The 11,154-nt window shown below is 40.8% G+C and overlaps 1 protein-coding gene across 2 annotated transcripts; it reads right to left on the bottom strand.

Annotated features, from left to right (window-relative positions):
• Positions 1 to 6,963: 6,963 nt before the first annotated feature.
• On the bottom strand, positions 6,964 to 11,125 carry LOC117460489 (protein rapunzel-like). 2 transcript variants are annotated; one of them, XM_034101926.2, is made up of 3 exons: positions 10,944 to 11,125; positions 9,123 to 9,641; positions 6,964 to 8,990 (listed from the first exon to the last, which is right to left on the bottom strand). In XM_034101926.2, the coding sequence occupies exons 2-3, from the start codon at positions 9,614 to 9,616 to the stop codon at positions 8,300 to 8,302; spliced, it is 1,185 nt and encodes a 394-aa protein (XP_033957817.1). In that variant the 5' UTR covers positions 9,617 to 9,641; positions 10,944 to 11,125; the 3' UTR covers positions 6,964 to 8,299. The 2 variants fall into 2 exon arrangements, with proteins under 2 accessions (XP_033957817.1, XP_033957818.1); XM_034101927.2 differs by having other exon boundaries at positions 9,123 to 9,619.
• Between the last annotated feature and the right edge of the window lie 29 nt (positions 11,126 to 11,154).

The following is an 11,154-nucleotide window of genomic DNA, read 5'->3' as shown; positions in this document are numbered from 1 at the left end:
ATCTGATCCTCTGTATTTGTTGATGTTCTCATGAGGATTAGATGCAGACTGCACGGATATACTCAAGTGACATGGTATTTCCTGGTTCTCTTCTCTTTCATTTCCTCTTTCTCACGCTTTTACTCTTTCACCTCCCTCTCCCTTGGGGTCTTTATCCACAACTTCACCTCCCCCCGTTGGTGTAACACAACCAGTATACGATACTGATGAAAACAAGGTGTATTGTTCCTCACATAATGATAGTCAACGTTTCTGCTGCTTTCACTTACCAGATTGAACTGGCATAAACTTTCAGTCTTTTACTTATTATTCCTAAATCACTAATGTTTATAGCGTTGTTCTTTTTCTTTTGCAGAACATAGAGGAATTGTGAGGCTTTTAGGGGGATTTATCCTACCTGTTAACGAAAATATGAGCAAAGACAGACAGACAGACAGACAGACAGACAGACAGAGAGACAGACAGAGAGAGAGGTAAAGAGCTGCAGGACTACAAATGAGGAGAATCAGAGCAAAAACAGAGTGAGGAAAGTGAAGGTCGGGGTAAACAAGAACTATGATTAATATTCTTGGGTTGACGACCTGCTGCAAATGGAGATAGAGGAATTTCCTCTCATGCTGTGTGTGTGTGTGTGTGTGTGTGTGTGTGTGTGTGTGTGTGTGTGTGTGTGTGTGTGTGTGTGTGTGTGTGTGTGTGTGTGTGTGTGTGTGTGTGTGTGTGTGTGTGTGTGTGTGTGTGTGTGTGTGTGTGTGTGTGTGTGTGTGTGTGTGTGTGTGTGTGTGTGTGTGTGTGTGTGTGTGTGTGTGCGTGCGTGCGTGCGTGAGGGGGGTCTGAGTGAGACAACATGGAAAACATGAGGGAAAGTTTAAAGCGCTGCAGATGGCCAAGACACGTGTTTACCACCCGGTGGATTTCCACTTAAAAGCTTCACTGACGGATGGATTTCCAAGACATTGTATTCAGTATGTTGTAATCATAGACTGGTTGTAATGTATTCAGACACATGAAGGCCCTACATACAGCAAGTTACACTAACAACTTAGATATTATATTTTAAAAGAAGCAGTACAACATATTCTGCTACATGTCAAGTCTTTCACTCATTTTTAAAGTGTATACCAGTCTTTCGTGCATGAATTATGAAAACCTCAGTCAGGATCTTTTTACCAAGTGTTATTATTGCTCTTGGGGCATGAAAAACAAGATTTGAACTTTTTTTTAATCGAGTTTTTTCAAATAGATTTGTATATGTCCACTCAGGACACTGAAAATTACATTATAATAACATAAGTATATTGATTTACGGCCCAAAAAGATATTGCAGATGGAGTATTTTCAAGAATAACCAGCGCCAGGGGCCAATTTGAGGCCCCACGCACAGTTATTTGATGAGTGCTAGTAGCCTCGCAGCGGCGAAACCGTGCCGCGCCACCCTAATTGCGCTAGCGCATAGGTGCGCCTCAGTTGAGACCCCCCTCCGCAAGGTGTGGCCCCCTCCACAAGGTGAGGCCCCACACAGTCTGCATGATCTGCCTGTAGGGAGGGACGGCCCTGGGAACAACAGCAGCAGTACCAGTACGAATTGTAGTATATATATATATATATATATAGCCAGTGATGCATGACGTCCACTGTAGTGGAGAGGTGGTTAATCATGATTTCCTGCAAACATAAAATCAATACTTTGATAATTTATTAATTATATGATTCCTTAGTTGTTACTTGATGTCACCACCTTTTTTATACCTGCAGGGGACGCTTTCCATAAAAGGATTGGCAAGATATAGATGGGTGACTTGGTCCATGTGGCTTTCTGTCGTCCATCTTGGTTTAGAGACATGTATCATGCACTTACACTGACTTGGCACTGACTAGCAGTGTGTGGGATGATGCAATAAGGTGATGGTGCAACTATGCAAACAAAACAATGCATATACAAGAAAACACCTTTTGAATAGCTGTGACCTCCATGAATAGTGACCTCCATGCATTAAAGGGTTAAAATCTACAGTAAAGTAAGTACACAATAGTTTCCATTTTGAAGCACCAAAAGTCAAATGAGTCATTATGCAGAATGGCCAGTTTCATAATAATTATTTATATTATGTTAAAGCCAAAGTTTAGGGTTGCAGCTGGTAAAGGTGGTGCTGATTTAAAACTGTATTCCCACTGGGACAACCCATGCAACACTTGATTAACTCCTGATGGTAAAAGTACTCCATGTGAGAACATGTAACAGGAGGAGTCTACAATTGAATAAGTGTAATATTTTCAACCTGGGAAATTATCAAAATAAGCAATATTAGAACGTGTTTATTATGTAACATGCCCGTTAAAGCTCTTTTTTTATTATATAAAACGTTCTGTCATACAAAAAACCAAATGTATTCCTCTGAGGCCCCTAAACTCATGTCACCTTTTCGGAAAAAGGCTTCCATCTGCTACCAGTTTTTAATATATAATTAGGCTTTAAATGCAAACTTTCCTTATTTATTATATCGTATATTGCGACTGTGTGGTACTTAAATGTTAGTGGAAATTTGTTGGGGGTGCTTTTATTTTAAATGTCTTTGGGGGCTGCTGCTTCCTTTAGAGGCTGACCTTCTAAAACCTGTTCTGATTGGATAATTGACAAACATTCAGCCATTTTGTTTTGTATAAATCAGTGTTCTTTTTTTACACTGTGTGTAAAATACAATGAACAAGGGCTGAGCTGTGTCATGGTTGAAGTAGCCAGAAACCACTCTGTAAAGTGTCCTTGTCTGACCATGGAAACACCTGGTTGCATCTTAAAAAGGTAAAACAATCATTCAAACAATTCAGAAAGCACAGCTACTTTCTTCTACGTTTTGTTATTATTTCAAAACGGTTAGACCCCATCTGATTTTCAATAAGATAATGTCAGCTTTAAACTAGTTTTATTGTATGATTTGACTGTATTATGCCTGACTAAATAGTAAGCTAATAGTGGCTAGTAGTTGATAGAACAAGAGGGGAAGTAAACAAATACTTTTATTGAAGAACTGAACCTAACTTCAATTTGGGGGTACTTTTACTTTACGTGGGTGTTTCAATAGTATGCTACTTCTACTCTTTTCAATTTGAATATCATACTTGTTATTAGACAATAGGTGGTTTTACAGGAAAGTGTAGCACAACACCGTGGGAGGATTGTTCAGGGAGTAGACACCTTTTCTACTTTTCGGTCCTGCATTTCTGAGTAATTGTGATGAGATTATTAATTGTACTATTTTCAGTTCCTACATTTAAATATAATGAAACTGTTTCAATGCCATAAATGAGGGGGGTCCAGGTATCTTGTTAGGGGTCTTTACAGTTAGGGACCCTCTGCTGCAGTCTTTTGTCAGGCAGGATCAGTCCTGATTCCTGGGCTCAGACTTGCAGCGAGTGTGTCACTGAACAAATGTTTTAATGCTTTGTATTGGATTAGTGGGCTCAAAGAGCAGCAGGCTGGTTGATGGTCCACTCCGACTGATGGGTAATAGCATTATCCTGCATGGGCCTGTGGATTGGCAGACAGGCGGACAGAGCTATCATTGATCGGCTCTCCCCTCCAGGGCCACTCTGATGCTAGCCTCCATCCAGGGTTTCATTTGTTTATGAAATATTGATATTGTCTTTCTATCGCCTCTTGGAGATGGGGAGATTCCGCTTGATGGAAATTAAAGCGTTTAGACATGTTGGGAAAAAGGTTTTGTGAACTGAAAGTACTTTTTTCTCTGGCAGACGTAATCGGTATATTATTTCCAGAATTACACCATGAAGGCTTTTGCTTTTTGTGCCACATTTCCTTCTTTAAAAGTAAAGTCCCTGCAGAGAAAAGGGAAACAGCTGTACCTGCTTCCTTGTAAGTTTTTCGGTAAATCGTAAAGCTCAGCAGTTTCGTGTTACACTGCGATCACTTTACTTTTTAACCGTGTATTGAAGCCTTAAAGGAGAGGTAATCCTTTAAACTACAACACTTGGAACAACCCAAGGCAATGCAGACTTTTATATTTGAATTACTGATCCAGGCAGAAATACTCATGCTCATCATCAAATACTCAATGCTTACCAACAAGGCCCACAGCAACATTTCAAACATAATGGCTTTTAGATCTGCATGTTGATAGCGCCCTCTGTATGCAAACCACCCCTGTTACCAGTCCCTCACCAGATCTCCCTTTTATTTAGAAAAGCTTTCTTTAACCTTCCCTCAACCACAAAACAAGCTAACTCTGGCTCCTGCAGCGCGAGATGGATGCAGTCGATCTTGTCAGTAAACAGATGCTTTAGTCTTCTCTTAATGACAGTCAGGATTGACGGGATACCACAGCCAAAGCCTTTTATGCAGGGGAAGAGCCTCTTGGATCAATAGTTGTTACCTAGGCAAAGCCCACACAACCACTAATGAATCCAGTGGCTTACAGAACAGGCTGCTCTACACAGGAGACAAAGCTTGGACATATTTATCACTTGTTGTGGTAATGTGGTAAATATGCATCCAAATGTACCCTCCACATTGGATTGAAAGAAACAAAATGAAAAGATTAGTGTGTTTTATTAAAATAAGTTGTAAATAGAGAGGTGAACAGTCCTATTGCCATGACACTAGAGAGTTTTGTTTGTCGTGTTGCAACATGTCAGTGGTCTGTGCTCTGGGACTGGTTCCGTTGTGTTTGAGTCGTCGCTGTCTGGCACACCCTTCCGTCTGTCTGCTCCACTTTTTCAGTTTTTAAGCGTAGGATTAAAGTACTGATATATCAAAGGTGGATGTTAGTCACCTGTATGGGATTTCTAATTATAAAAAGGCTTTGTGCCAACAAGGTAGCAGGTGCAGTGCTGTGTGTTACAGTCCACGAGTATTTAGACAGTGACGCATTTTGCTTTGTTTTGGTTTTGTACTCCACCATATTTGATTTGGATTAAATAATGATGAGTAAAACTCTTGTCAGGTGTCAAGAGTTGTTTTTGTTTTGTTCAGGATGTTTACAACAATGTTTAACTCGTACCACTTTAATACAGTTCGCCTATTTGTTTATGACAATGCTGGAGACCAATAACAACAAATGATATATAATTTCTGGAAGGTTTTCCAGCTTGAGTTTGAAATGGTCCCCTTGTGAAATCCTTACAGAAAGTGTAACAATTAGAATTGACCATTGTACCAGGGGTTTGACTTGTTGGCAATTTGTTGTGTTTTACTTCATTTAGTTTGTATAAAATTAAGAAAGAATATAACATTACTGAGATTTAGGAATGCTTATAATCAGATTGAACTACATAGTCTACCAGTAAAAAGTCTAACTGATCATTTTGAATTGAAATGTGTCTTTCCTATCCTCAACACCCGTGTCTTCCCACTAGCAGCTGATTTCCACTGCAGACATAGAAACCTCTCAGATGAGCCGACACACTTCCTCCTGCACTGTGCTGTGTATTACAGATAGCACTTGATGGATTTTGACAGGCTGGATTCACAAGCAGCTAGAGACCCTCCAGATCCACAGAGATATGAAATGATGGCCGTCTCTACTGGCTCTGCGCCTACACCAGGCATTGTGACGGATACCATCCTGCTAAGCCCAGCACTTTGCTGCTCGTCTGCAGGATATTAGCTCAGCCAAAGGTTATTCATAGACTATCAAACAAGAGCTGCGGTCAGGAAATGCTGACTTGCGTGTTAATATCAATTAAATTAGTGGGAGTGCCTGTTGCTGAGGGTGCACTGCCTCATTTTACTGGCCACAGCCGCTAACAGTGCTGCGTAAATCACATCTGTACAAGAAATAAGAGGCATTTATTAGATTATACGTGTTTACACATTCATTTACTATGCATTTGGTAATTACATGACATATGGCATAACATAGGATTTCATGAAGTATTTTTTAAATAGTTTATACATTATTCGAATATAGGAATAGTAGATAGGATTACTTAAAATATAGTACCTTTTATATTTCATCTTTTTTCCCTTTTGGACCCTTGCGGTTTATTCTTAAAAACCCTTACACACCCCCCATGTTCCCTCTGCTGGTCTATGGCCTTGTAGAGGGTAACGGGGTACAGAGGGTAATGGGGTACAGAGTCGCTTAGATAAGCGGGGGAGTGCATCTGACGAAGAGATGGGTTGTTGTGCTCCCTATCTCTGTTTCTTATCCTATATCTAATAGAACTGCTCGGGGGTCTTGATAGATTGAGTGGGGAAGTTCATGAGATCTTTCTAGAGGGTTATCAAGAATCACTTTTATCCAATGACCTGTTCCCTCTCTGTCTGTGTCTGTGTATTCTCTTGTTCCGATTAACCCAGCCAAATCTTTTTTCTTGTTTTGTATCTATATCTACGCCAGGATCCGGAGTCGAGGCTGATCCTCTTGCTGTAGTCCTGTGTCTTGGATCCTCCATCCTGAGTTCTGGATTAAGTCGTGGACTCCGGGTCGTGGCTGAACCTGTCTCTGCGGTCCTGCCTTGGGTCTCGTCATGCTGCTTCCCTGATGGCTTCCACAGGATTGTAGCTGACATCCTCGTGGATTCATCTTCTTATTACAGACACATGCATTTCCTAACATTCGGTCTATATGCTGTAAAATGTATTATCTCTTCGATTTACACACGGCATCTATTGCACGTCTGTCCGTCCTGGGAGAGGGATCCCTCCTCTGTTGCTCTCCCTGAGGTTTCTCCCATTTGTTCCCCTTAAACTGTGGGTTTTCTCTGGAAGTTTTTCCTTGTACGATGTGAGAGTCTAAGGACAGAGGGTGTCGTTTTTCTCATACTGATATTCTGAACAATCTGTGCTGTTGTATTTGCTGTAAAGTGTCTCTACTGTAGGCTATTTTTATTATATTATATGTACAGCACTTTGGCTCGACCAAAAATCGTTTATAAATGTGCTATATAAATAAAACTTGATTTGATGGCAGAGAAAGATTATGGTAAACATTGATCATGCACTGATTTTATTGACATAATATAGTTTGAATAATAATACATGACATTTTTATATTAATGAATACTTTGTTGTGATAGTTTTCTCTTTTCTGAGAAAATCCTTTGGTGCACAATTAACTTTTAAGTCACAGTGGTTTGATGAAATAATCAAGAAATGTGAGTTGTTAGTACAAAACAAATCATAAAAAACATCCCCATTTGGCAGAGGATTGAAAACAACAAATCATTTATAATTTAACACCAAATGTTACAAAAATGAAAAGCACAAATGGAGAATCTTGCAGAGGAAATCACTTCTTATCCTTTGCACAACTTGAGGCACAACATTGGTAACCAGTGAGGTCTGGTTGTTTTGGTTGGAGGGGTTTGAATGTGTTTAAAACACAAGGCACATTGTGGAGTCTCCGGTGCCAAACTCCAAGCCTGAAACCTCTACCCCCCCCCCCCCCTTTCAGAGTTATGTAGGCCAGCTTGCTCAGCAGAGACAAAATGGGAGCACAGCTCTGTAGATGCAGCCTCAGCAAAACCATCCCTTTAAAGCTGTAGGTGCAGGAGCCATTTCTCATGGGAGACTGGATTATTACCGTATGCAGCTGAGGTAAAAGCATAGACACTCTCCATTATTATATAAGTGGTTAGTGACTCATAATGTACAGATTGATACAAAGCAACACAGCTCAAACATGCTAGCAGTTTATATTCAAACAGCTGCAATATAAAATAAATTAACATCAAATGTCTTTATTTTAAATATCTACTGTATAAAGAGTTGACGCAACCCAAAAAGCTAATGAAATTGCTTTTGTGATCAAATCATCTTAAATGAAGTTGTTTCTGATAGGAAACCAGTGCATGTTTTACCCAATTTAAAATCAACACACTGCATTGATCTGATGGGAATCATTCTTATGAGTGTTTGGAAACATAAGGAAATGTGGTGCTCAGAATTCAGTCAACAGTCAGATACAACTGAATAAAGGTGAAATGATGTATGTGTACACCAGGTCAATACAATTGTATTTATGACGGTATCAAGTAGGGTGTCTTACTGCAATATATATTGATAACTGTGATATTTCAAAAATTAAATATTGATATTCTGTGAACAATACACTTATAATACAGAATGTTGTGTATGTAAATACTCAAATCTTAAATCATTGTAAGTTTGTCTCCCTGCTATACACACAAATAAGTGTAATAAATTAGTTAAAAAAAGATTGAATAATCAAGGTCAACGATTAATTATACTGACAACATAATTGCTTTGTTTCCCCAAACATATCTATCTCTATATGTTTTGCCATGATAATCATCTGTATAACCATCTTTACACCTGTCTGCTTTACTCTGAGTGCACACACACTGCCACATTCTTGTGTCTCTCCCAGTAGTGACAGTCTTCCGGAAAGCTCCACGCAGCTGCAGACTCCTTGTGGCGACTGACTGCGTGAACAACAAACCCACACAGCTGCTTCTCCAGCACCTCCACCACGGCCGGGGCGTTCCCCTTCTTCCCCTGGCCCTCCATCGCCTGCTGGATGCAGCCCTGAGGCACCGGCTGTGGTTTGGTGCTGTACGACACCACCAGGTTGATGTTGTTCACCTGCAGCACCTCGAACCAGTTCTTCCCCGCCACGTGGTGGAAATGCTGCCCTGCTCTCCAGTTCCGGTAGGTGCTTCCTGAGTGGTTGATGAGCCGCACCGACCAGCTAACCCAATCATACTTCTTCACCAAGAACTCCAGAAGCTGCTGAGTTGTATCTTGCAGATTATCGCCTTCCTTTTCTTGCAGGAGGTGTTTGGCATCTAGTTGTGCTTGCTCTGGGAAAGCAGCGATGCACGACTCGATGGTGGTCTTCATCCTGGACTCTACTTCTTCAATTTTGCTGCTCCACTCTTGGATTTTGTCATCTTCTTCATCTTGTCGCTGGGTTAAGGCACAGTGGCCCAGCAGAGCAATCAGGCCCAGACAGAAGAGCTCCTTCATCCGGACACAGAAATCTTCCAGGAGACGACGGTTCCTCGCTACATACCTGGAAAACAAAAGAACTATTTACATGTCATATAGTGCTCCAACCAGAGAAGCCTGCAGTGTTGTTGACAAAGACATAGGAGAACCAAAGAACTGCAATTAATTAAAAACAGGATCAAATATAACAACGTACCTTTCCACTAACTCTAAAACGGACTCTCCAAAGCTGTTTGTCCCCATCAGAGCATCATACAGCACAAACAGGTTCTTCTCTCCTCCGGTTTTGGCAAAGTGCTCCACAAAAAGTCTGGTCTTCACCTCCCTGAACTGCGGTTTCGCCTCCAAGATGTCCATATACTTCCGAAACTGGTTCCTAATATTCTCCTCCACAGAGAAGTACTGGGAATCCAGTCTCCCCTTCTTGATCTCGCAGTCGATGTCTTCCAGTTGTGTGGAGAGCACGTCAAGCTTGTTCCTCACCGCCAGGAACTGCTCCTTGACGTAGAAGACCTCTTTGCTGAGGACATTGTCTAAGGCCAGGCGGAGGACGGGAGCGGCGGCCTCACAGAGCGGGAAGAGCTCGCCCACAGCGCTGGCCAACACCTCGGACCCCTTCTCAAACATGTCCATCACCGCCTCGATGGCCTCCTTCTTCTGGGCCACAGCCCTCTCAAGTGGACTGCTCATGGTCTGAGACACATAGGAATAACACCTGGTGTCAAACATAGAAGAAGGATGTGATACAATTGGAGTCTTATTCTGTTTATTCTTGAAAAAAGACAGTTTTTGTGAGCAATTGAATGCAAGAAGTGTTTTCCCTGTAAAAACCTCAGATAGTTTTTTATCTATTAACTGCTACTATGTCTGTACCTCTTAGCCTCTATTTCACCAAAAGAAAGCAAAGTTCAAATATGAGGGCCAAATAAACAACACTATAATTGTGTAACAGAGCAACTTACTAAAAGTAACCAAATAGAAGAGAAGTTAAATGATTTTCAAAGACTCTTGATCTCATTTTTCTCTGGAGATAATTTCCCATAAAGCAAACAGTAGTATGAAGAAGCTTTCCTCGTTATTACAGAAGTTATAAAATACATTGGTGAACAGTTATTCCATTATTTCAGAGCTGAAATACTTAGTCAATTTGTCAACAGACTGTGCTTGCTGCTCCTCTAATGAGAGGATTTGCTGTTTTTCTTTGTCTTTGTCTGATCTTTGACTATTTTTGGACATTTCATACAATTCAAACAATTGGCAAATAATAATAAAATAGACATTAACGCAGCCATGGAATATGTTTACTCGAAGTTGTCAAAAATATCTGTTTTTCTTCCTTTGGGAGATAAATATGAAGGTGAATAATGTCCGGCTCAAATGGAGAAGATTTCAAGCATAAGCATATCTCTACCTTGACCCTGTCAGTTGTGACGGTGATTCATATTCTAAACCTCCCCACCCAGAAGATTGCAGGTAATGATGTCATATAAACAAAATGAGGGCCTAGATGAGAAAATGACATGCCCTTGTCTGCATGTGTCTCATTTCAGAGTAGAGCAAGGCTAAACCAGTTTAAATCCCCTTTCATCCTCCATGCTATACCTGTCATCCATAAATGACCTCCTCTCTGTGCAGATGTTTGTCTGAGGATGAACTCCAGATGCTGCGTCACCCTACTCCTCAACAGATGATCATCAATTGCGTTCATTTGTTTAAAAACAACACTATATCTCTCTTATGCTATATTTATATTTAAGAGTAACAAATAACGACCACTGGAAATCCTTTAGTTGGTTCAAAAAAAGTGTGCATTATAAAGAAAATCGTAAAAAAGGTTTGTTATGTGTCCAAACGGCACCATGTTTAACTGTCATGCGCACCCAAAGAAATGCGCAACTGCAGGTCTTTTACGCACAAATCCCCTGAGCGCATCGGGCACACCTTAGAGCATATTTACCCCTTGGATGGAAGATAAGGACATTCATCACATTCCTATAATAAGAGCGTTGTTCTGTACCTGAACGAAACGGCTTTGCTGCTCCTTCACGCCGGATGAGCAACAACAGCTGCAAAAAGTCGGTTTTTTTTCTTCTTCAAGTCTGAGAAAATTCCCACGGTTCTCTCATCTACTGTGGAGCTGAACAGGGGTCCAAACACAGGATCCAGAGAGGAAGACGAAATGCGCACTGAATATCTGCAAAGGAGAGAGAGAATGGAGAGAGAGGAGA

The sequence above is a fragment of the Pseudochaenichthys georgianus genome, chromosome 16 (assembly GCF_902827115.2).
Source record: "Pseudochaenichthys georgianus chromosome 16, fPseGeo1.2, whole genome shotgun sequence".
Lineage (NCBI taxonomy): Eukaryota > Metazoa > Chordata > Actinopteri > Perciformes > Channichthyidae > Pseudochaenichthys > Pseudochaenichthys georgianus.
This window is presented reverse-complemented; position numbering and strand designations above follow the sequence as displayed.